Genomic DNA, 26,270 nt, shown 5'->3' with positions numbered 1-26,270 from the left:
TCATCAGATCATATATAATAACCACTCTTAAAACTAAACGATGAACAGGAAACAATACGTTCCCGCCGAAGGCGACTAAATTACTTTATAGGACTATAATCACAGATAATAAGTCTATTCTACAATTTTCAGAAATTTCCTCAAAGCTGATTATGGATCCGCTCGTCTGTATTAAATCTAATGAGAAGATGTAAAAGTAGCTCTTTATACGAGGTTTGCGATAACCTTTAACGTGCTTTCACCATAGCATAATAACCGCTCTTGTAACTAAACAATGAAAAGGAAACAATAAATTTCCTTTTGCATTGAAAAGTACCGCTAGAGGTGACGACAATAAAGCATAATAAAATACAATAAAACCATGTGATCCCCCTAAAAATCCTCCACTCCAGCCCAGGCGAAAAATTACTAACCGATCCCTTGAGAAAAGGGAATGATTATACTTTTGCTTCAGCCGGAAGTTGTGTTTCCTGCTTCGCTACTGTGAGATTCTCTTTTTCTTGCACTGGAAGTCGCAGTTGATCAGACTTTTCGTCCTTTACTGGCCTTGCTTGCCCTATGCGTCTTTTTTTCACGATAAGGATAAGCGCCACCAGCACCAAGATCACTGATGGAACTCCAATTGCGACGCCAATCATCTTACCATGTGGTGGAGAAACATCCTCTGTAGAAGCTGAATCCTTTTTAGAGTGCTCTGTGACTTGGGTGGACGCTTGCACTTTTTTTAAGGTTGCCGATGATGACACGGAGAGATTGGCCTCCACGTCAAGTACCCTTGTACTGACACTCACATTAGCTATCACCTTGCTACACTTCTCTGATCTAAGCTCGCTGCACTGCTTGCTTTTAGGCACCCCCGGCACTTGACACTCTGGCTCAATGATATCTTCCTTGTCGTTGCAGCAAGCGGAACACGGTCTACACGAGCTAAGCATATCCTCTGGGTAAGCTCCAAGCTTACAGTTCTTCCCGCACACTGCCTCAGAGGTCAAGGTGCAAGGGCTGATAGTCTCTCGATATTCTCCACAATTCATACAAGTCTTGCACGCCCCGGCCTCGCTTTCAGATGAATAAGTTCTCCCTAGCTCACATGGCTTACAAACGATGGGTGTCTGTGGTGATATTACATCACCACAGTCCACAGAGAGACCCTGCCCCGCCGGACACACCAAGCAGTCCTGGCACTGAACGTGCCCCGTTACTGAATCCCGGATGGTTATACTGTTACCTGGACATGGCGAGGCGGAGACAGACATCCAGAAAACAGACATCATGATAATGTATGGCTGGCCGAAAAGTCGATAAGAAGAGGACATCGTAAATTTCAAAGCTAAACCTTCTTGAGCTGTTCAATTCAGAGCTTGGGGTCGTGCTGAAAAAGAAAGTCATTTTGAGTCAAGTGAGCTCAAAAGCAGCTGTTTTATTGGCAACCGATGGGTTGGTCAGAAGAACAAACGTAGGTAAGATCTGAAACATTGAGCGACGACGCGGCATAACAATTTAGTAGTTGGTAGGATGTCCGCATGCAGTAGGATATGACATGATATCAATTCATCTGTATTATCTGCTGGTAGAAGGAGTTGACCATGGCTGGAGCTCACAAATGATGAAACGAGAAGTTTTTCCTTTTGCCCATTTTAACCAGAAAAGACATTAGGAGGGGAGGGGGTACCTAATGGAGAGTGGGTGCTAATTTCCCATTTTGGTCTGGCTAAGGTGTGTAAGCGTCCAAGTCGTTGTCAGTTGCAAAAGCTGATTGGCCAGATTGAAATGAGCTACGCGCTGTGAATTACCGCTTTACACCGTAATCAAACGAAGAACGCTCTTTCTTTTATCACTTTGCTGGGATTTAGTTGTAGCTTTCGCTTGGTATTGAATAATATAATTGCCTCGAAGAAACAAGGGTGAGCATTTAAAGATGAAAAATATAATTACTATATGTTCTGATGAACTCGAAGCTGACGGTGAAATTTGGCGTGCACTCCTAAACTCCTGCAATCCACTTAGAGTAAGGAAAACAGAAACAAACCAGACAAAGAAACGACACCTTTCTGTCACACAGTATCACCCATCAGAGCTTAATTTAAGCTGGTGACACACTAAGCGGTTTTATGCGCAGATCGCGGAAACAGGCCAAATCGCCAGGTGTGCCCGCTGCAGTGATGGCGATTATTTCACCGATCTCTGATATTTGCCACAATTTCGCGTGACTATATGATGTAGCGTCAAGCGACTGCAATAATCTCATGAAGAAAGTGCTGCCTCTCAAGAAATCACTACGAAATTAAAAATATATCGCCAAGTGCGTCCGCATCGATCGGTGGCGAAAATCACGTGCGATTCACACTGACGATCAAGTTCGCCGCAACCAGCGATTGAAATCGCAGTAATACAAAAGGTAAGCCTTGTGGATATTTTATTTTGATAAACTTCAGCATCAAGCAAGTTTATTGATAAACGAATTCACGATGAAAATCAACAGCATCCCCTTCTAAGAGTTTTCATATTGGGTTAAAGAAATGTATTCATTAAAGGCCCTTACATTGTTTAAAGCCTTGCTTAAATAAAAGCGAACTGAGTCTTGAAATCTTGGATCGCTTGCTAACGATAGTGTTTTGATTTCCTTTCGGGAATCCAGCGAAAAATGTAGCGGTTAAATTTTCCTAAATACATCGAATAAAACAAAGATAGGGACCTGGTTATCTTGCAAATAAGTTATTAAATCATTCCAAACAGCATTATCTCGTTTACAAGTGCGTAATTGATGCAAATCCCAGGCGTTTTGATTGCGACGGGAAAACCAACGCCAACACCGGAAGGTTTTATGTGTTTAGAGGCAAATGTATAAAGTAGTTGAGCCTAAATGTTTTAAGTCTATTCGGGTTAAGTCATGCAACACAAATAGACCAGACAAGAAAGCTTAAAATAGGTATTCAGATATTGTCTGAAAATCGTTTTACCTCTAAGCTTCTATGTCAGCTAAGGTATAAGGCACTTTTATTTTCCGTTTACATCTGTAGATTTTGGGGTTTGCCAAATGCGGTAATGGCACGCGACACACGGGTTTTTGGGAAGATTTTTTTTAAGGTCGCAAACAAATATAGTTTTTTGGTTTTTCTTGTTGCGCACTTGCGTTACAAATCATCAGTAACTGACAAATGGTGTCAATCATCACTGTGACATTTTTTACCTTCAGTAGTTCCGGAAGGTGAAACCTTACGTCGCGCAATTGACGTGCGGCGAACACAACTCAGTTAGATAAAATGTGACACTTGGAAAAGCCAGTAAATTTAAACAAGGCCAGGAGCAGAACATCTCACCAAGACAGTGAGCATTTCGATTGAATAAAAGAAAAACAAAAAACAAATCGGTCATATTTCCTCCTGTGGGAAAGTCAAGAAATTACTCCAGCTGGCTTACAGGCTCGCGATAAATACAAAACTTCGAGCCATGATTCTGAATGACAACCAGCCTAGTGGCAACATGAAATTCTGAATTAACTCAGTCAAAGTCTTTCGGGGAAGGATTGAAATTAATCTTGAATGTCAGAAATATACTGGAAAACAGCGAACGCAATAGCGAAAGTGATTGATTCGTGTGACTACTACGGTTAAATGGCTTTTCTCGTTTTCAGCTGATCCAATGAAACTTTGAGTTTCCGTTTCAGGTACAGTCACTTTATTCTCTCTTGTTACTCTACCTATCTCACCTTATATCCTGCCTTAGAGCTTGTATCCTGCCTTAGAGTCTTGAAATGTCGTTGCTTGGCCTACAACTTCAAGTTGCGCATACGCTGCAACAAGAGGATGACTCAGAGAAAAATTTTGTGTACCGACTAGTTACATATATAGGTCATCTTGGGGCGTTTTTTCTTATTGAATCGAAAGGTGACGTAAACTGGAATTTAACATTGTAAGGATACATCAGGAAATTTTTAACGGATTGTGATACAGTTGACGTCAGACGTCACCAAATTCGAACACGCCAGAACAGTAGGAAGCTACGTATTTTAAGTCGAGAAAATTGCGAAGTAATCTTCATCTTCTTTAAACCTTAAAATTAATCAAATCTAAGCCTCTAGAATAGGAGTGTTTAACACTTTCAATGTTGCAATTCAAGGTAATAATAGATTTTTCCTGTATAAACTTAAGTTTTCGATACCGACTTTATGAGTTAAATTCTTTATTTTATGAACACCTGTTACCTTAGGTGGACCACGCTGTGAAAATGTTGACGTGTAAGAAGTATTACAAATGCATGGGGGCACGAATGAAGCACTGAACCGAAAAATATTCGACGCATCATCAGCGAAATGTGTTTGGGTTGTTTTTCCTACATGAGCGGTCTTACATGCTTGTTTATTAATTCGCTCTCAACAAGGGACAACAATACTCGTCTTCCCTTTTTTATGTTGTTGAAAAAACGCGAGGGTGCACGTGGGAAAGAGGAAAATTTGAAGTCCCACCAAAATTTAGCATCACTCTTATTTATGAACCAATGTTAATTTGGGGGACGGTAGGACTTTTTAACTGAAGTAGTTCTTCTAATTTAGCGTTGAGGTTCGTCCGCATGGCTGGTGGGGTCGTGGATATAAAATAATTACGCAAATTATAAGGCCCGATATCAAGGGCTTCGAAAATCAAGCAGTGAAAAATATTTGAAAAAAAGACGGAATAAACTGGCTAACACCCGTAATACTGTTGTTAAAGATATAAATTTTACAAATGCCTTCAAGCCCATGGAGCAAAAAGGAGATTTCAGTGAGAGGCGGGTTGCAGGATTCATAAGCGACGCTTTAGTGCCACTGTTGACTCGCAATATTTGCTTGAGGCCGCGCTTAAACCCTGTCAAGCTCTGGGTCGTTTGAAAATTAAGCCACAGTTTTTTCGGAAATGTATTCCCTCTAGAAGTAAATAAAACCGGAATTTACCATAAGCTAAGCCCGATATCAAGGGCTTCGAAAATCAAGCAGTGAAAAATATTTGAAAAAAAAGACGGAATAAACTGGCTAACACCCGTAATACTGTTGTTAAGATATAAATTTTACAAATGCCTTCAAGCCCATGAAGCAAAAAGGAGTTTTCAGTGAGAGGCGGGTTGCAGGATTCCTAAGCGACGCTTTAGTGCCACTGTTGACTCGCAATATTTACTTGAGGCCGCGCTTAAACCCTGTCAAGCTCTGGGTCGTTTGAAAATTAAGCCACAGTTTTTTCGGAAATGTATTCCCTCTAGAAGTAAATAAAACCGGAATTTACCATAAGCTAAGGCATAGTGACCTATTAAATGTTGTTGTTTCCGCCGCTGTGTTTGTCTTCAGTGAATCGCATGTGCACGGTAACAGATCCATTTCTTTCCATGGCAAACAAAATTATTCTCCATTTTTGGTTGCTTTTTATACCAGCGGCAGATTTTTGATAACCTTCAGTTTCATATTGTAATGACGAAGAAGTTTGCGGCCCCAGAGCACGTGGCAGATGCTCATAGAAAACATTCGGCTTTTCCGTGAAAAATTTAAATTTGTTTGCTGAAACACTTTGAACAAGCCGACTCCCTTCAGTGACGAACGAAAGTTTAAGTTTTAAGAGAAAGTAGAAAAAAATAAAGAACGCCAAGGATTTCAACCTCACGTCAAAACAGTAATTTGCGAAAATAACTTTCGCTGCAGTGTCTGATCTCCAGGCAATCAAACCTCGTACATAATTTTATGTAAATGTAGAATGATTTCTCTTCTCTCAGTCAAAGCGAAAGAAGAAAGGGAGAGAGAGTGGTACTTACTGTATGATAATTCAAAGAGTCCTTTACGGCAGGTTTTACAAAACTCCAAGATGTAGATGTTCCTTGGTTGGTTACTTTTCGGTGTGACTGACTGGTTTCACATGTTTGATATTTCAATTCCCTTCAATCAACATCCGGAGGGACATGACCTACTGGGTCACGACGATCGGCAATAGATAAGTGGTAGTCATTGCGGTTGGAAGGCTTCCAATCGCAATGTCATCTATTGGTAGACATTACGGTGTTTAAGATATCTTCTTTTTAACTACAAAAACATTGCCTGTTCAAACTTTTATTCACCCTCTAGCCATCAGAAAAGGAAAAGAAAAAGGCGACGAAATCGCTTCAATGGTAACCCTTTCCTGCTTATAAAGTTCAATAAAAAATAAAAAACTTAAAGAAGTTGTTATGCTTTGTAAAGTTACTCCAACCAAACTCAAGCCCTTAAAAAAATAAAGAGTCCTACGATCGTTTCAGGTTCATCAGGCGATGCTGAAAAAATTAATTTACCGAAAATAATTTTGTTGAGGATCCGATCGCGATAAGATCTGATTACAGCCTCGTTTTTCCCTTCACTCCAGTATTCCAACTTATTTCATTAGAGTTTCAATACGTCGAGGCTTTGTTAACTTTTCAGGGCTTGATGTTTTTGTCCAGTCTTTCCACCGCCAGCAACTTGATAGTACGTTCCAAACAAAGCGAAAGAGGAAGCGGCGACGTTATTATTATCAAATCACCTGCAAGGTAATCTCTGGTCCATTGCTAAATTGTTTCAGCAATGTCTTAGACGTCTTCAGTTCAACAATGTATAAAGAGTCCTTGACGAAAATGTCTTAAGTTTTACAAAGACAAAAGATAGTCATTGCTGAAACCTGGATAAAAACTCTCGTGACCGGCGCTCACGAACAACGAACTTTATGTTTCACGCCCAGACAAACAACTTCTCCCTTGTCGCTGTCATGAAATATTTTCATTACTCCGGTGGCACGTGAGGCGCGGGAAATCATGAAATTTCCACTACTTTGCTCTTATAAAAACTCAGTGTTTCCCAAACTTAAACCGTTGCACAATTTCTGAACACAGATGGTTTTAATGTTTTTCATTCACTTTCATCTTTGTTGGCAGAGCGAAACTTATTGTAGGGCTTAGACTTCCTACAAAGTAAATGATTTTCTTAATGACCTTACACCTCGATTGATATGTTCTGTCAATGAGTTTCGCTGCCAGAGGTTAGACGTAATTTCTTTTCTCCTCTCAAACAATGTCTCAATGGGGTTAACCGTTCACCGAAAAACGGCCAAAAAATCAAACCTGACAATTTTTTATCGTCAATCTTAGAAAAAAAAAAAAAGATGACTGTAAAAACACACTTTCTTTGACAACTATAGTGAGCCGTATATTAGCCAAATTCTTCCCTAGCCGTTAGCCGTAAAATCCATCACCCTATTGAGACCCTCTTAAGTTCACTGAATCTTCCTCTTAGATTTAGTCACGCGGTTGAGTTATAAAAACCTCCCTATTATCAAAGCAGATAGGGACGATCACGTGGTCATTAACAAACAATTTCCTTTAGCTGAAATTCATTGCTTGATGACTTGCCAACTTACCGAATAAGTGCGCACAATGTATAAACTAATTATAATTTTAGCAAACGAAAGTCGTTCTTTGTTCACATGACAGAGTATCACTGAAAACAACCGTTAGAATGGGTGCGTTGGACAGAACAACTCATGTTTACAGTGGGGCGATGATAAATGCGTACAGACTAATATTACAGCTGACTGAAAAAAGTGCGTACGACTGAAAACAACCGTTATTAGCGGGGGATGGTAAATGCGTACAGACTAATATTACAGCTGACTGAAAAAAGTGCGTACGACTGAAAACAACCGTTAGAATGGGTGCGTTGAACAGAACAACTCATGTTTACAGCGGGGCGATGATAAATGCATACAGACTAATATTACAGCTGACTGAAAAAAGTGCGTACGACTGAAACTGATATTTTCAAGTGACCTAAGCTCGCCCTGGGAAAAAATAAAAACGCCTATTTGTTGACAATGTCAACAAGTTATTAAGGAAATGAGTTAAACTTCACGAATGATGGGAAAACATTTGAAAGTGAAAACAAAATTCGGAAAGCTTTTAGAGGGTTCTATGGTCCGCCGAAACACATCACTATCAGGAAACACAGCTTACTGTCTTCCTTACTGAATGGCAATCCTCTTCTGCCTAGAAAACTGATAATAAAATGAACAGGAGAGGACAACAAGGCTCGTCTGATCTTCCTTTTGCTTGTCCCTTTGTTTGCTCCATTTCTCCACATCTCCTCGCGCAGTTCGCTTTCAAAGGAAACGGAATGGCTGTCCCACTAAAAGTTAGCGTTACTCTTATCTGTGAACCAATGTTAATTTGGGGGCGGTAGAACTTTAAATAGTCGGGTCCAAGACTGCTTTATTTTCAACTGGAATATTTCTTTTAATTTAGGGGTGAGTTTTTTCAGCATTTCTGGTGGGGTCGTGTATTTAAAATAATTACGTTCGTTAGCAAAACTCCAGTTCACCTAATTACGAATGCAGTGTCTATGAAACTTAAACTGTGGCATATACATTCCTAACGATCTACCTGTTTGATTTACCCGCTTTCAAATTTTAAAACAAATATTTTGTTAATATTCATAGGCAAAGTCCATGTTTAACATGACGCCGACTGTTGCTAATTTGATACACGATTGAATTCTTTCATATTTTTGGCTGCCAGATCATTACTAGATAGACTGTTTCACGCTATTGCTTCCCTCTATCGATAGAATTCCGAGTAAAATTTTTTTCTGCTTTCAGAAGGAAGATGTCTCTGTTTCTTCTGCTCTCGTGTTTCGAACTTCTCAAGTGGAAGGGAAACAATAAAACCGCTCCGCTTTGTTGACAATGTCAACAGCTTATTCAAAGGCATGAGGAAATTACTTAAATTACCGGAAGGATGAGAAATTAACAGTAGTCAAAACAAACAGAGAAAAGCCTCTGAGTTCCGGCATGGGTAGCTCTATATTGTTCTCTACTAACATTTGATCGTGTGTATAAACTGATTTTTCATGAACATCTGAATGCTTTTTTTGTCTTTTGAGGTTTTTTTTAAATGTAGTGAAGTATAGTGCTAAAAAACTTCACCGTATCTCTCCAATCAGGTAACACAATAGGGCTTCTCCAGCCTAGGATACTGATTATAAAATACATGAAGGAGTTTTTAGCTAAAGGACACTGGGTAAAAGTGATAATCTTTTTTTTAAAGTTTGTGTAACTGCATTTAGGCTCTGCCTCACGGTAGCGACATATGCCATGGAATCAACCGATCGTTTCAGGCCAGACACATGATTATTTACTACACCACGGTAAATGTCAGAGGGCTTTCCAGCGATGCGGAAACATTTTACCGCGAAGTTCTTTAGGTGATCATTTAAAAGTTTTGGGAGCGTTCGATTACATGGCATTAGATTTTCTTACTTAAGAAGTTCTACCTTGTTTGTAGAGTTTCTTGTTGTCTTCTCCTGATGTTCAATTTGGTCAATCGATCGAGACGTTAGCAAGAGTAAAAAGCCAGGAAGATGTCCCATCTGCTACTGTGGGGGCACCCAGATCGCAAACAGGAACTTGAAATTTTGTGACTCATCAACACAAAATTAGTGTGCTTACGAAGCACATTTTATGTAACGAGTAGCGAAATAAATCGCGCTATTCCTTTATTACCTTATATGGAAATATTTTGTGGAACTTTAACTACTGAAACACTAAAGACGCGTAACGCCGGATGCAATGTAAAGGATGTCCTAAGTAATAAACACGCTTAGTCAGAAAAAATCGATCACAAGAAAATCATTTAATGCTTGTGGGCTACACAAGAATAATGCTTCTTCATCAGATCTCAGCCGTGCAAAACCCGGCGCCAATGTTAACACAGGAGGCGATTTTACTATCCTCAAATCACCTGCAATCATTCCCTGGTCCATTGCCAAATTATTTCAGTTTCAGTCTCGTGACACGTGTCACAGTAGCACAGACGAATAGTCTATCATGCCAGACAAATAACGTCGATAGTTGATTGCCTTGCAACTTCAGGCAGTCTCGCTCATGGAAGTTACACGTGATTTCTTTTCTTGCTTAAAAAAAAAAAAAACAAGAAAGGGAAAATGGAAAGAATCGGCCTACCTCTGTGTGAAGTCTCAAATCGTCGAGTTAACATAGCAAATGGACAACTAAAAGAACGCCTTTCTGATCACGAACATGGACACCACAAAGAAATAGGAAATGGTGCCCTTTTGTCTGGTCATTACCGTATAACGAGAGATTATACACTGTATGCAGTTAAATCCACATTGAGCGGTCATCCACGAAGAATGCTGGGGAAAAGGTGATCTTTGGACCCAGGACAGGAAGTAAACAAAATGAATCAAAAAGCCTTTTTTCCCATTTAAATTCCCGTTTATCTCTTTATGAATCAAAGCTGCGAAAGTTCGTAGGCAGATCTTTTTGAAAATCCAACAACTTGACCGTTGTATGTCGCTTCGGCGGCAATTACTGTTGAACAGTCGATAATCTAAATTATTTTGTCTCCGCCATGAATAGCTCTCTGTAATAAGCCATTGTGACAAGCATCTAACAGGGGAAACGTGCGCTTCAAATTGCGTGGTATACATTGAGAGGCGACGGTAATAATAAGGTAAATTTAATAGTTAGTTATAAGTTATCATTTAGAATACTATTTTTCTCATCTCTCTCGTATTCTGTTTAAACATGGATCGTGGAGATTGAACGGGGAGACAAGTCACGTAGACTATGCGCCATATTTAAGGGATTTTGTTAATAAAAGACTAACCCTCTTTTAAAATTGTTTTCAGACAGCACCATTCTATCTCTGATCTACACCCTTCAGTTGTTGCATGATGTGTTGCAAAATGGTGTCATCATCATCAGCGTGAGCGCTGTTTATCGCAACTTGGCTTACGCCGTGATTGTACCCGAACCTGGATACGCCATGGAGATTCAATCTCCGGTGCCGTGGCCAAAAGACGGCGCAGTCAGCTTCGAAAGCAACTCCTTGAGCTACAGTAGAGAAGGGTCCATGGGAATTAGTAGAAATCTCCTTTGCTGCGTACCCTGGGGAGAGGTTTGGCATCGCAGGACGGCCAGGAGCTGGAAAGTCGTCTATTATAAATGCACCGTTTCAATTGGCTAAGATAATGATTGACAAATACTCACAACCTGGACCTTCAAAGGAGTAGGCCTGGCTTTTCAATTATCACCAAGGAGCCAATCTTCTGTATGGGTGCACTGTGCATGAACGTGGATCCATTCCTTAGCCATACCGAGAGGGAGATCTGGAAAGTCCTTGAGAAATGTCAATTGAAGTCCTAGGTCGAGAGCCTTCCCAACAATTGTACCAGGACCTCGCGGACTGCAGAGCTACCCTGGGTCCAAGTGAGCGCCAGCTCATCTCCTTTGCACGTGCGCTTCTTCAGAAAAACAAATTTATTGTAATAGACAAGGCGTCGTCCACCGTAGAGTACAGAACGGATCGCCTCATTCAGGAAGTTGTTCGAAACTGTCTCCTTGACAGCACTGTCATTACCATTCCTCATCGTCTGAGCACGATTATTGATTACGACTGTGTGATGATGCTTGACTGCGGAAAAATCATGGAGCTGGACAAACCGAAAGTGTTATTGAAGAAGGATGCAGACTACTTCGCGCATTTGTATGGAAATCAATGCCCATCGTAATCTCTTGTACGCAGACCTCCCGCGTCTGCCCACACAAGTTGGACCTTGGTACGAAACTTAACGAATTTTATCTCATTCTACAAGAGGATGTATATATAGTTATAGAAGATAGCTAAGGGAAAACATGGTGAGTGCGAAGATTTCAATCTTCTTTGATAGCCTAATTTACTTAGGAACAAATTCTGTTTTTGACAATTAAGATTACTCGCGTAGTCAGACACTATAATAACCATAATCTTTGAAGGTTGATTTTAGGCTAAAATGCCACCAGTTAAAAAATTATAACGTCAAAGGTACCTTGTTATTTTCTTCAATAACGAATCGATTCCAATATTGAACTTCCTTCGATCTACACCAATACATTAAAATGCCAGTTTTGGTTACTATGGTAAAATAGGTTAAATATGAAATGGAGAGTAGAGTTTCGTAATTTCGTTATATGATAATAAGATCATGATCAAGCTAAGAACTGAATAAACTGTTGTCACAAGTGATTTTCCTCGTTAAACGTCCGTATTATTGGTTTCAATACAAGATTCGACCTGTAGTTTTTAACGTCTTTTTTTTCAAAATAAGTGTCATTTCTGCTTCCTGCCCTTACGGCCCGTCATTTCATTGGTCGCAATGTTGTATTGTTATCTGCCACATGCACTGCAATCACGTCTTACGTTTTGTGTACATGTTGTTATTTCCGCTGTGCTCCCTTTGCGGTGCTCGCTATGAACCCTTTAACTCGCAGAAGTGATTAACATGTAACTTCTCCCTGTAATATCTATACATTATTCAGCAATAAGGTTACGAGAATACTCAAACATATTAAGTAGAAGTTGTTATTTTGATCTAACTCCAAACTCTCTTAAATAATTTACAAGGAAATGTGTAGGAGCCAGAGGGGAGAATTAACAATCAAATCTTGGGTGTTTAAGGGTTATTAGATTGTGTTGGATGCCAAGAACCGATTATAACCTGTTGAGAAGTCAAAGCCATCTACGCAGGTCCTCGACTTCACCACCATCTAAGTAAGTATTCAGCGCCGCTCGCCGACATGACGATAGCAAGAGAATGAATTGGAAAGATATTGGTGACAGTCCATATAGGCAACATACTTTATTGAACGGAAGCATTTTGCAATGAGATAAAACTCTTTTTCATATCTATTTGATAGCTCAACCTTAATTCTAAACAATTACATTAAAGCAATGAAACTAAATGACAGCTGAACACATATTTTAAGATAATAAAAAGCAGAAGAAATCAATATGTTAGGTTGATGTTTCGAAAAGGTGGCATGGAAGGATTTTTAATCAGGAAAAATAATTGAAAGGAAATCTACTTAAAATTAGCAATTAACTATCTTAAGAAGTATTCTCCTTTTATGATGAAATTTACTGAAAAACCAACCCTTGGAAAAAAAGCCTGAATTATGAGTAGATTCTTAAAGTGCTTTCATTGGAGCATATGTAATAACCAGTCTTAAAACTAAACGATGAACAGGAAACAATAGGATCGCGCCGAAGGTGACAAAATTAAGTTATAGGACTATAATCATAGATAATAAGTCTCTTCTAAAGTTTTCAGAAATTTTCCCAAAGCCGATTACGGATCCGCTTGTCTGTATTAAATCTAATTAGAAGTAGCAAAAGTAGCTCTTCGAGATGATTATATTAGGTTTGCGATAACCCTAAACGTGCTTTCACCATAGCATAATAACCGCTCTTGTAACTAAACAATGAAAAGGAAACACTAAATTTCCCTTTTTCATCGAAAATTACCGCTGGAGGTGACGACAATAATTCATTAGGGACTAGTCCTTATTTAGCGGCCATGGAGGTGGAGGAATTTGGTTGACTCACGATAAGTTCACCTGATCTGCCCCTAAGGCTCTGTGATATTCTCGTGATCCCCTATCCTCATTGGCAGTTGATTAGCAGTCAATTTTCTGTAGTCCGCCCTTTGTACTCTGTTGGCGACGACTGAGCTCCCCCCCTCCCCTCCCCCTTGAAAACCACGTGATCCTCCCAAAATTCTCCACCCCACCCCAGGCGAAAAATAACAACTGATCCCTTGAGAAAACGGAATGATTATACTTTTGTTTCAGCCGGAAGTTGTGTTTCCGGCTTCGCTACTGTGAGATTCTCACTTTCTTGCACTGGATGCGGCAGTTGATCAGACTTTTCGTCCTTGACTGGCCTTATACTCCCCTGTACATCAAGCCTTTCCACATCATTATCGCCAGTCTTTTTACATGCTTGCCTTGTGCGTCTTTTTTTCACGATAAGGATAAGCGCCACCAGCACCAAGATCACTAATGGAACTCCAATTGCAACGCCAATCATCTTACCATATAGTGGAGAAGCATCGTCCATGGAAGCTGAATCCTTTTTAGAGTGCTCTGTGACTGGGGTGGACGTTTGCACTTTTGTTAAGGTTGCCAATGATGACGCGGAGAGATTGGCCTCCGCGTCAAGTACCCTTTTACTGACACTCACATTAGCTATCACCTTGCTACACTTCTCTGATCTAAGCTCGCTGCACTGCTTGTTTTTAGGCACCCCCGGCACTTGACACTCAGGCTCAATGATATCATCCTCGTCGTTGCAGCAAGCGGAACACGGTCTACACATGCTAAGCATATCTTCTGGGTAAGCTCCAAGCTTACAGTTCGTCCCGCACACTGCCTCAGAGGTCAGGGTGCAAGAACTGATAGTCTCTCGATATTCTCCACATTTCATACAACTCTTGCACGCCCCGGCTTCGCTTTTAGATGAATAAGTTCTCCCTAGCTCACATGGCTTACAAACGATGGGTGTCTGTGGTGATATTACATCACCACAGTCCACAGAGAGACCCTGCCCCGCCGGACACACCAAGCAGTCCTGGCACTGAACGTGCCCCGTTACTGAATCCCGGATGGTTATACTGTTACCTGGACATGGCGAGGCGGAGACAGACATCCATAAAACAGACATCATGCTAATGTATAGTAGGCCGAAAAGTCGATCAGAAGAGGACATCGTAAATCTCAAAGCTAAACCTTCTTGAGCTGTTCAATTCAGAGCTTGGGGTCGTGCTGAAAAAGAAAGTCATTTTGAATCAAGTGAGCTCAAAAGCAGCAGCTTTATTGGCAACAAATGGGTTGGTCAGAAGAACAAACGTGAGTAAGATCTGAAACAGTGAGCGACAATGCGGCATTACAATTCATTAATTGATAGGATGTCTGCACGCATATCAGCTGGTAAGACCCCTATTTCCTTAAATATAATCATGTAAATGATCAGGGTATTCGGCTTATAGGTAGTATCCTCCTTAAAAGAAAAGGTGCTTGATTATCAGGCGTTGATCATGGCTGCAGCACACAAATAATGAGACGAGAAGGTTTCCTTTTGCCCATTTTAGCCAGAAAAGATATTAGGAGAGGAGGGGACACCTAATGGAGAGTGGGTGCTAATTTCCCATTTGGTCTGCTAAGGTGTGTAAGCGTCCAAGTCGTTGTCGGTTGCAAAAGCTGATTGGCCAATTTGAAATGAGTTACGCACTGTGAATTCCCGCTGTACATCATAATCAAATGAAGAATGCGCTTTCTTTCAGCGCTATGCTTGATTTAGATGTCGTTTTCGCTTGGTGTTTGAATAATTGCCTCGAAGTAACAAGGGTGAGGGTTTAAAGATGAAAAATTAAACCATGTTCTTATGAACTTGAAGCCGAAGGAGAAATTTTAGCTTGCACTCATAAACTCCTGCAATCCACTAAGAGTAAGAAAAACAGAAACATACCACACAAAGAAACGAAAACCTTTCTGTCACGCAGTATTACCCATCAGAGCTTAATTTAAGCTGGTGACACGCTAAGTGGTTTTATGCGCCGATCGCGGCAACAGGCCAAATCGCCAGGTGTTCCCGCTGCAGTGATAGCGATTGTCGCCGATCTCTGATATCGGCAATTACATTCGCCACCATTTCGCGTGACTATATGATGTAGCGTCAAGCGACTGCAGTAATCTCATGAAGAAAGTGCTGCCTCTCAAGAAATCACTACGAAATTAAAAACATATCGCCAAGTGTGTCCGCATCGATCGGTGGCGAAAATCACATGCCATTCACACTGACGATCAAGTTCGCCGCAACCAGCGATTGAAATCGCAGTAATACAAAAGGTAAGCCTTGTGGATATTTTATTTTGATAAACTTCAACATCAAGCAAGTTTATTGATAAACGAATCCACGATGAAAATCAACAGCATCCCCTTCTAAGAGTTTTCATATTGGGTTAAAGAAATGTATCAAAGAAAGGCCCTTACATTGTTTAACGCCTTGCTTAAATAAAAGCGAACTGAGTCTTGAAATCTTGGATCGCTTGCTAACGATAGTGTTTTGATTTCCTTTCGGGAATCCAGCGAAAAATGTAGCGGTAAATTTTCCCAAATACATCGAATAAAACAAAGATAGGGACCTGGTTATCTTGCGAATGAGTTCCTAAATCATTCCAAACAGCATTATCTCGTTTACAAGTGCGTAATTGATGCAAATCCTAGGCGTTTTGATTGCGACGGGAAAACCAACGAAATGACGAGGAGAACGGCAATGCCAACACCGGAAGGTTGTATGTGTTTAGAGGCAAATGTATAAAGTAGTTGAGCCTAAATGTTTTAAGTCTATTCGGGTTAAGTCATGCAACACAAATAGACCAGACAAGAAAGCTTAAAATAGGTGAGATTTCGATATTGTCTGAAAATCGTTTTACCTCTAAGCTTCTATGTCAGCTAAGGTATAAGGCAATTTTATTTTCCGTTTACAACTGTAGATTTTGGGGTTTGCCAAATGCGGTAATGGCACGCGATACATAGGTTTTTGGGAAGATTTTTTTAAGGTCGCAAACGAATATAGTTTACTGGTTTTGCTTGTTGCGCACTTGCGTTACAAATCATCAATAACTGACAAATGGTGTCAATCATCACTGTGACATTTTTTACCTTCAGTAGTTCCGGAAGGTGAAACCGTACTTTGCGCAACTGACGTGCGGCGAACACAACTCAATTAGATAAAATGTGACACTTGGAAAAGCCAGTAAATTTAGACAAGGCCAGGGGCAGAACATCTCACCAAGACAGTGAGCATTTCAATTGAATAAAAGAAAAACAAAAAACAAATCAGTCATATTTCATCCTGTGGGAAAGTCAAGAAATTACTTCAGCTGGCTTGCAGGCCCGCGATAAATACAAAAGTTCGAGCCATGATTCTAAATGACAACCAGCCTAGTGGCAACATGAAATTCTGAATTAACTCAGTCAAAGTCTTTAGGGGAAAGATTGAAATTAATCTTGAATGTCAGAAATATACTGGAAAACAGCAAACGCAATAGCGAAAGTGACTGATTCTTGTGACTACACTATGGTTAAATGTCTTTTCTCGTTTTCAGCTGATCCAATGAAACTTTGAGTTTCGGTTTCAGTTACAGTCACTTTATTGTCTCTCGTTACTCTACCTATCTCACCTTATATCCTCCCTTAGAGCTTGTATCCTGCCTTAGAGCTTGTATCCTGCCTTAGAGCTTGTATCCTGCCTTAGAGTCTTGAAATGTCGTTGCTTGGCCTAGTTACATATATAGGTCATCTTGGGGCGTTTTTTCTTATTGAATCGAAAGGTGACTTAACGGATTGTGATACAGTGGGCGTCAGACGTCACGAAATTCGAACATGCCAGAACAGTAGGAAGCTACGTATTTTAAGTCGAGAAAATTGCGAAATAATCTTCATCTTCTTTAAACCTTAAAATTGATAAAATCTAAGCCTCTAGAATAGGAGTGTTAAACACTTTCAATGTTTCAATTCAAGGTAATAATAGATTTTTCCTGTATAAACTTAAGTTTTCGATACCGACTTTATGAGTCAAATTCTTTATTTTATGAAGACCTGTTACCTTAAGCGGACCACGCTGTGAAAATTTTGACGTGTAAGAAGTATTACAAATGCATGGGGGCACGAATAAAGCACTGAACCGAAAAATATTCGACGCATCATCAGCGAAATGTGTTTGGGTTGTTTTTCCTACATGAGCGGTCTTACATGCTTGTTTATTAATTCGCTCTCAACAACTGGCTTTACATGTAAGAGGGGACAACAAGACTCGTCTTCCCTTTTTTATGCTTGCCGCTTTATTTGCTCGACTTTACCTTATGCCCTCGCGCAGTTCGCGTTTCTATATCGATATCTTTTGTTATAGCGTTGTAGGTAACGTGATGCACCCACTTAAGAAACTTGTAATAAATTGTTGCTGTTGTCGTTGTGGATTTTATGAGCTTTAGACGGTCTGCCATCAGTAGAATTGTTTTCTATTTCTTTTAGGTGTTTTTAAGTACTGGTCTAAAAATTATCAGAAAATAGATCATGTTGAAAAAACGCGAGGGTGCACGTGGGAAAGAGGAAAATTTTAAGCCCCACCAAAATTTAGCATCACTCTTATTTATGAACCAATGTTAATTTGGGGGACGGTAGGACTTTTTAACTGAAGTAGTTCTTCTAATTTAGCGATGAGGTTCGTCCGCATGGCTGGTGGAGTCGTGGATATAAAATAATTACGTTCGTCTGCAACAGTTTGCACCCAATTACGAATGCAGTGTCTGTGAAACTTAAACTGCCGGTATTTACAGTCCTAAAGATCTACGACCTTGACTAGGTTTACCTGCCTTCAAATTTTTGAACAACAATTTTTGATACTGATTATAAAATAAATTTAGCTAAAGGACACCGGGTAGAAGTGATAATCGTGTTTTCCAAAGTTTGCGCAACCGCATTTAAGTAGCGACATATGGAATCAACCGATCGTCTCAGGCCAGGCACATGATTATCTACTATACCACGGTAAATGTCAGAGGGTTTTCTAGCGATGCGGAAACAATTTATCCTTGAAGTTCTTTAGGTGATCACTTAAAATTTTTAAAAGCATCCGATTACATGGCATTGGATTTTCTTCCTTAAGAAGTTCTACCTCGTTTTTGGAGTTTCGTTTTGTTTTCTTCTGATGCTCAATTTGGTCGATCGAGACGTTAGTAGGAGTAAAAAGGCAGGGAGATGTCCCATCTGCCACTGCGTGGGCAGCCAGATCGCAAACAGGAAAGTGAGATGTTTCTACTAATCCATACAACATGTGATGTTTTAGGTCACGAGTTTCGAAATAAATCGCATTAGTCCATTACGCTATATGGAATAATATAGGCAGCAGTCACCACCAAAAATACAAGGATGTCAAATTGATCAGCAAACACAAAGCTGGTCTAAGGATCAGCTGCAGAATAGCAAAGCTAATAATGGAATGACGTGGCCAAATTATAGACGGTTTAGTTTTCCCTCATGAAACAGAACATCCTAAACACGAACAGTTTAGCCAAATGATAAACGGTCTAGTTACCTATGTCGAGTTGGAACATGAAATTGGAAATGGATAAGCTCAATTGCGAATAGTCTAGCACTCATTTGCAATACAGTACACAAAAGGCGGTAGCGTTGCGTCAAATGGCTTAGCGCAATGTCGAATGGTGCAGTGTACACACATACGGTGTAGCGTTGCGTCAAATGGCTTAACGCAATGTCGAATAGCACAGCGCACATACAAACGGTGTAAAGTTGCGTCAAATGGCTCGAGGTAATGTCCAATTGCACAGCGTACGCACAAACGGTGTGGCGTTGCGTGAAATGGCTCAGCGTAATATAGAATTGTACAGCGTACAAACAAACAGTGTAGCGTTGCGTGACATGGCTCAGCGTAATATCGAATGGTACAGCGTACTCACAAATGGCGTAGCGTTACGTTGAATAGCTTTGCAGAACATCCGAAGCTCTAGCTGAATATTAAATTTCTTAGGATTACATGAAATATTTCGATGTTGTGGCGAATCGTCAAGCTTGCCTGTGCCGTGACGTGGACTATCTCGCCGAAACCACCAAAAACACGAATCGCAAATGGAATAGCGATCTGCTGGGGGTCATGATATCCTTGATCTGTTTTAAAACTTTTTAATCAAAGTGATATCAGGATGCTTTAATTGGTGCGCTGGCATGTAGGCGCGCTAAACCAACTCGGAAAGATTATTGATTTAGCAAACAATATTTCTGGAACTCGGAAAAAACCGTAAGTTAACTTATTCAGTTAACCTAACTGAATTTCCAAAGTCTGCATGCCTGCCTACCTTACACTGCTATTAGAGGAGATAGACAAACTCCCTGGAAATGCAAAGGAGGAAGTAACAATAATATATTTGTGTTTTCCAATATCACAGCTGTACAATCCTCCAATTCCATCACACGTGTTTCAACCCATCGTAATTTTTTAGTTATGATTCTGTTTTATAGATCATTTATTTATAATATTACACTAGCTTAAATGAATTTAACAACCCATCAAATTATATTATAACATAGCTAGTAAATTTGTCTATTTAAATTCAATTGCGCGAACGTGCTTCATATTCCTATTGTGCAAGGACATGACGTCAGCGAACAAATCCCTCGAGAAAAAAATTTTCCATCGGGCTGAAAATGTTATAAAACAATTGGCAATGTGGTGGAACTCAAGAAGCTAGAGTTGCTCGAGGCTACGCCTTGAGCAACTCTTACGCATCTGTCGTGCTCTCCAAACTTCCCACGTGCTTCATATCTCGATGAACGCACGCTGACATATGAACCAATTCAGTGTTAAGTAGTCAAATAACCCTCATTTTAATAGTATTACCTCAACATTATAAGAAAAGCTTCCGGATGAACAAATGGAATTGGCTGCCTTTGAGAAAGCCAATGGACCACTATCAGTTCATTTGGATGAGGTTCTCAAGTAAATGAATGTCGAGAGACAAGCTTACCATGGAAAATCATTCATTGGTAACCATGTACACACTTGCTGCAAGGTAACACAAATTCTACCTTTAGAAAGGGAATTTTATGAGTCACAAAATTTTATAAAATTGTTGCGGTTTTTTTTTTCCTTAGGAAGACAATATCATCGAACTATGCAGTGCTGTGGTGACAAAAACAGAGGAGCTGTGTCCTTCCTTCCTCAAGCTAAAGAAATAAGTGTTTAATTTGAATAAGTTTTCAAGTTATTTGCTGCTTGCCACTTTTTCTATGACAGTGCAGACTATCTCAATGATGGCAAGATTGATAAGCTAGGTACGTGAAAGAAAAAACCTGACTTTCATGGAAAACGTGAATACAATAATAAGATCATGCCTTAAGTCAGTTCCGCATTTTCTTGTTTTCTTGTTGCAGCGGAAGACATCACAAATTTTCTTGAGTTCATTAGGGAAAAATTCCCAGACATGACGATCACACCAGAACTCCATTTGCTAGAAGGACATGTTTGCCCTTTTCTTCGACAATGGCACATGAGCCTTGGATTCTAAGGTGAAGAAGGATTTGAAGGAATAACTTCTGAATTTTAATACCCAGTCCCAGCATTTTGACCATGTGGGGAAAAAGGACACGAGATTACGTTAAATCCTTGTCAACCACTACATTGCCACGAGTGCGGAACTGACGGGGAAAGTTCCCAAACTTAAAACGAAAAACCAGGGAATAAAACTCTTTCCTTTTCACTAGCAATGTATCGGTTCGTTGACTAAGAACGAGTACTATGCAGGTAAATCTAGCATAATTTATTTGCTCAAGTTCTAATTTAGACGAATAAAAGTGTTACCGCACTCTTTGGAACCAAAACTAAAGCTTTCCAGTCGTTTACAGACTGTTTTGCTTGAAATTGTGACTCTTGGTTGGCTGGAAAAAATTGGGACCTTTCGCTCTAATACATTACATACGCAGCAAGATTTCATTGGCTAAACTAGATCTTAGCCCGAGAGGTTGCCATGGACGCTAGATTTATGCAAATACATAATTTGGTATTAACCAGAGAAGTAATATTTAACTCGATGTTTCGTGTAGACCGCATGCGCGAACTAAATTTCCATCCCGAAATAGCCGTGTTAAGTTCGTCCTCTTTTTTCCCTGACGATATTGCATTTATTCGTTGTCGTTCATAAAAGCGTTAACTCGTTGTCAGCCAATCAGAAGCGCGCAATTTTATGTTCAAATTGGTATGGCATATTTGTAAGCCCCTAAGAGACAAAAACAGGCAGCGACTGTTCCATAGAAATTAACTACAAAGCTTTTTATTCAAAATCGCTCTTAAGATAAACTCTAGATGCAAGGTAACCCAAAACCATTACGTTCTAACACGGGAAAGGGACTAGACCCTAAAAGAAGTAGCATATTATGCAATTAGCATTGCTCAGTTTTTTCCAAATCATGCTCAATATGATGTTTTTTTTTCGAAAACTATGCACTTTTTTTTCCTAAAGTATGCTTTTCAAAAAATAAACATAAATAAGTTGAAACTATACAGTTTGCATTGGACAATGCGATACAGTTATGCCCCAATTTCGATCAAGCAGTAAATTGCATATTTCAAAATTTATCCAAATGGCAAAAAACTTAACTGAATCCGTTAGAGACCAATTAATACCATGAATGACTAGAAGAGTTATTCCCAATGAAATTATGTTCAGTCTCCGAATATGCCAGTGTCATTTACTGATTAACATTAACGTTCACTTAAAATCACCAGGCATAAAATTTACTATCTTCATTTATATAATCATTGCGCATAAACATTACATATACAATTCTATCCTAGCAACAGCCAAGCCTGCCGCGAGTCTCCTATAGCTCAGTGGAGGACCAAAGAAATTCATTTAAATATCAAGCAAAGTTTGACTCACAGTATTTAAAGAACTGTTGTTAATTTAAAACGCATAGCACTCCGTCTAGTTTAAGTAGGGGGGCTCGTTTCTCGAAGGTCCCGGTAAATTAACGGGCCTATATAGCTGTTATGTTTTTATTCTAGATGGAAGTTTTAAAATTGTTTAAAAATTATACAATAAAACTATCAGCTAAAGAAACAAGATGGACAGGTTAGGGTGAAATGATCAGCCTCTCTATTCCTTAAATTTTGATTTTTATATGAGGCTTCGGACGTGTTAATTCAGCAGGACTTTCGAGAAACGGTCCCCTAGCCTGCTAGGTATTCATTAACAGAGTATCGCTTTGTCATAAATGTTCGTTCGTTTCAGACACTGTGAGATCATCACCCGACGGAAAATGAACACATTCAAATGGATACAAAACCGGTGTCATCGAATTTCGAGACTGAAAACCTGAAGTATTATTATCTATACAACCGCTCTTCATTCTTCTCCATACCCTGTAGATTCTGGACCAGAACTACAAGTTGAACAGTAGGTCACGGTGTTTATAGTGGTCGTCTTCACCACAGTGTGACAACTGTTGTCTTTGGGAGCCTTCTTGAACAGCTGGTGCTCTGAGATAGGAGACAGAAAAAAGACAACTCACAAATCAGGTATATACACTCTTTATTGTAAACCACTTAGTAACAATGAACTGACAAAAAAACCTAAGATTTTTATTGTTTTGTTTTCAAATTTCTCAAACTCTCGGATGTGATCATCGTCGTTGTTTTGACCATAAACGACCTTACCTTATTGCCGGGTATCTCTAAAGTTTATACTCCAATAGTTGTAATGATTTTATCACTCGAATTAAGGAAGGGGCGGGTGGGTGGGGGGAAGGATTTACTGGACCCCCTCCATCTGGGGGAAGAAGTAATTTTGGAACCCTACTCATGAAAATATACACGACCTGGATGCCCCCTCTGATGACTTTCTTATTTCCCATAAGCCTCTACGGCATGTAGACCAAAGGAAGTTTATGATAAAAAGATAAATCAAGGAGATTGGTCAGACTGTCTTCTATAAAGAGCACGTTTGAAAACATCGTAACTAGTGCTTAGATCGCACAAAGGGTTTACCTGTGTTGTTGTAGTCCGGTGGCAGAGTTTCTTGGACACTTGGCGATGTAGCCTCACTTTCCTCTATTGATAGCTTGCAGACATCTGGAAATATTTGAGTAAAAAAAAGGAGATATCAAGCTGAGAGCATTCCCTATGATGCTTTCAGTGAAAATCATGTTCAAAGCTTGATTAGTCATGTAGGTTCACTGACCTGTACTGTTCTGGCCAAGTATTTGAGTTTCCTTGGTCCCTGGCGATGTGACGTTACTATCGTCTACTGGCTGTAACCTTTCTGTGTTTAACTGTTCTAAATCAATTCCACCAGACTCTTCTTTGCCACGTGTTTCTTGCGACCTTTCGGCGTCATTAACCCTCTTATTTACTCGGTGATTACTCTTTCTTTTAAGAAAATAGCAAATGACCAACAGCAACAGGACTACAGCTAATGGAACACCAACAGCAGCACCAATGATTGCGGCTCTCGAAGGACGATCAGCCACCGGGGTCTTCTGATATGCAGTGCGCATGCTCAATGAGGCGGTTACTTGGCTTGTGGGAGACGGCACCAATACCAGTGATACTGTGTGGTTTGTTTCCACAGAGCTGACTGAGCTGAAATTTGTACGAATTATAACTTTGCTGCATACGTGTGATCTGTGAAAACTGCACCGCTTGTTTTCAGGCATTTCTTGGCACTGCGGCTCGACTAGATCATCTTGATCATCACAACAGCGGGAGCAGGGCTGGCACAATTGTGTTAGGCGGTCATCTTGGTAAGCGCCAGGCTTACACTTTCCACACACTGCCTTGGAAGTCAGAGTGCAGGCTTTTATGGTTTCGCGATACTCCTCACAATTCTCACAGCTCATGCATGCCCCGGCGTCTTTTCCAGAGGAGTACGTTTTCCCAAGCACACATGGCTCGCAAACTACGGGTGTCTCTGGGCTTTGAACAGAACTGCATTGCACAGAGAGGCCTCGTCCTTGGGGGCATTTAACACAGGCCTGACACTTGACCGCTCCGCTGGTAGAGTTGTATATCGCAATACTGTCACCGTGACAAGGGGATACGAACTTGGAAAAAGACATCTGGGAATGATCAATGAATATTGATCAAGGAATGTTTACAACAAATACTAAAACTATTGGTGCGCAAAAGACAACCCTTTCAATGACATGCAATGCAAGGTACACATTTTAAATGATAGCAGCGAGTTTACTGAACATTTAAAATTTTGACTACCCTTCTCCCACTCGTTCAGCGTGTATCTTCCCACCTAACAGTAAACCAAAAAATTGCATTCGAGCATACACCCTTTCGATAACAGCTCCCAGTGGCGCTCCTAGTTTTGTTGTGCAATAGGCCGTACTTTATTTCAGTTTACAGGCGGAAAAACCCACTTAGAATGTTGGGAGAACGTTTATTGTTCTCCCAACATTCCAAGTGGGTTAAACCGATAAAATGGTGGTTTATTCTTTTACGAAATAAACTGAAAAGCAAAATACCGTATGTTTCAGTTTCCCCTAGGTCTGCTTGTGCAATAAACGATAGGTGTTTGATCTATGAGGGGGCTCGTAGTATCTAGAGTGATAGTGCTATAGAGTGATGTTAAGGACTTTTAATGAGGTGGAACACTTTACAGCCTCCGTTATGTCTTGTTCCAGTTCCGCTCGTGTTATTGGTTCAAATTTTGTTCTAGAGATCAAAATTAATCGAATTTACCATAACGTTTATTTAAAGACAAAATCAGAAGCGTTTCTTGATCGGAAAGGCTGAACATCACTTCCGAACGTTTTTTATGGACAGTCATTATTTATTGTCTTCTTCCTGTTATCGAGGTTGCTAAGCTCAATGGCGCATTTCCGGTGGTCACTGACTCCGGAAAAACTGAAAGCCTCTCTTTTTATTTGCCGCCTGTGTATTTAAAGCACGATATCAATGGCTTCGAAAATCAAGCAGTGAAAAATATTTTAAAAAAAAAGACGGAATAAACTGGCCAACACCCGTTATACTGTTGTTAAGATATAAACTTTACAAATGCCTTCAAGCCCATAAAGCAAACAGGAGTTTTCAATGAGAGGCGGGTTGCAGGATTTCTAAGCAACGCTTAGTGCCACTGTTGACTCGCAATATTTGCTTGAGGCCGCGCTTAAACCCTGTCAAGGTCTGGGTCGTTTGAAAATTAAGCCAAAATTAATGTTTTTTTCGGAAATGTATTCCCTGTAGAATTAGATAAAACCAGAATTTACCATGAGCTGAGGCATAGTGACTTATTAAATGTTGTTGTTTCCGCCGCTGTGTTTGTCTTCAGTGCATCGCATGTGCATGGTAACAGATCTATTTCTTTCCATAGCAAAAAAAATTATTCTCTATTTTTGGTTGCTTTTTATATCAGCGGCAGATTTTGATAAGCCTACAGTTTCATATTGTAATGACGAAGAAGTTTTGCGGCCCTAGAGCACGTGGCATATGCTCATAGAAAACATTCACCTTTTCCGTGAAGAATTTAAATTTGTTTGCTGAAACACTTTAACAAGTCAACTCCCTTCAGTGACGGACGACAGTTTAAGTTTTAAGAGAAAATAGAAAAAAATAAAGAACGCCAAGGATTCCAACCTCACATCAAAACAGTAATTTGCGAAAATAACTTTCGCTGCCGTGTCTGATCTCCAGGCAATCAAACCTCGTACATAATTTTATGTAAATGTAGAATGATTTCTCTTCTCTCAGTTAAGGCGAAAGAAGAAAGGGAGAGAGAGTGGTACTTACTGTATGATAATTCAAAGAGTCCTTAACGGCAGGTTTTACAAAACTTCAAGATGTAGATGTTCCTTGGTTGGTTACTTTCGGTGTGACTGACTGGTTTCACAGGT

At 40.0% G+C, this 26,270-nt stretch overlaps 1 protein-coding gene and 1 long non-coding RNA gene across 6 annotated transcripts; one reads left to right on the top strand and one right to left on the bottom strand.

Moving 5' to 3' along the window:
- On the bottom strand, positions 1 to 26,244 carry LOC131793952 (tumor necrosis factor receptor superfamily member 10B-like). 3 transcript variants are annotated; one of them, XM_066161333.1, is made up of 4 exons: positions 26,167 to 26,244; positions 23,609 to 24,485; positions 23,416 to 23,499; positions 22,775 to 22,908 (listed from the first exon to the last, which is right to left on the bottom strand). In XM_066161333.1, exons 2-4 carry the CDS (start codon positions 24,483 to 24,485, stop codon positions 22,775 to 22,777), a joined length of 1,095 nt encoding a protein of 364 aa, XP_066017430.1. In that variant the 5' UTR covers positions 26,167 to 26,244. The 3 variants fall into 3 exon arrangements, with proteins under 3 accessions (XP_066017432.1, XP_066017431.1, XP_066017430.1); XM_066161335.1 differs by lacking the exons at positions 22,775 to 22,908; positions 23,416 to 23,499; positions 23,609 to 24,485 and adding exons at positions 1 to 1,372; positions 3,710 to 3,793 and having other exon boundaries at positions 26,167 to 26,217; XM_066161334.1 differs by lacking the exons at positions 22,775 to 22,908; positions 23,416 to 23,499; positions 23,609 to 24,485 and adding an exon at positions 13,560 to 14,618.
- On the top strand, positions 15,439 to 23,939 carry LOC131769393 (uncharacterized). 3 transcript variants are annotated; one of them, XR_010716182.1, is made up of 4 exons: positions 15,439 to 15,701; positions 20,526 to 20,705; positions 20,805 to 22,947; positions 23,805 to 23,939. It is a non-coding gene; the product is annotated as an uncharacterized lncRNA (long non-coding RNA). The 3 variants fall into 3 exon arrangements; XR_009339039.2 differs by having other exon boundaries at positions 20,526 to 21,174; positions 22,661 to 22,947; XR_010716181.1 differs by having other exon boundaries at positions 20,526 to 22,947.
- Positions 26,245 to 26,270: the final 26 nt, after the last annotated feature.

This window comes from Pocillopora verrucosa, chromosome 14, assembly GCF_036669915.1.
Source record: "Pocillopora verrucosa isolate sample1 chromosome 14, ASM3666991v2, whole genome shotgun sequence".
Lineage (NCBI taxonomy): Eukaryota > Metazoa > Cnidaria > Anthozoa > Scleractinia > Pocilloporidae > Pocillopora > Pocillopora verrucosa.
This window is presented reverse-complemented; position numbering and strand designations above follow the sequence as displayed.

Bases quoted from the DNA above. Each gene is read 5' to 3' on its own strand.
- LOC131793952 (XM_066161333.1), bottom strand. From the start codon at position 24,485: ATGTCTTTTTCCAAGTTCGTATCCCCTTGTCACGGTGACAGTATTGCG. The intron at 23,500-23,608 runs GTCAGTGAACCT...AAATATTTCCAG, and splicing joins ACTTGGCCAGAACAGTACAG to ATGTCTGCAAGCTATCAATA. The intron at 22,909-23,415 runs GTAAACCCTTTG...CTCCTATCTCAG, and splicing joins ACCGGACTACAACAACACAG to AGCACCAGCTGTTCAAGAAG.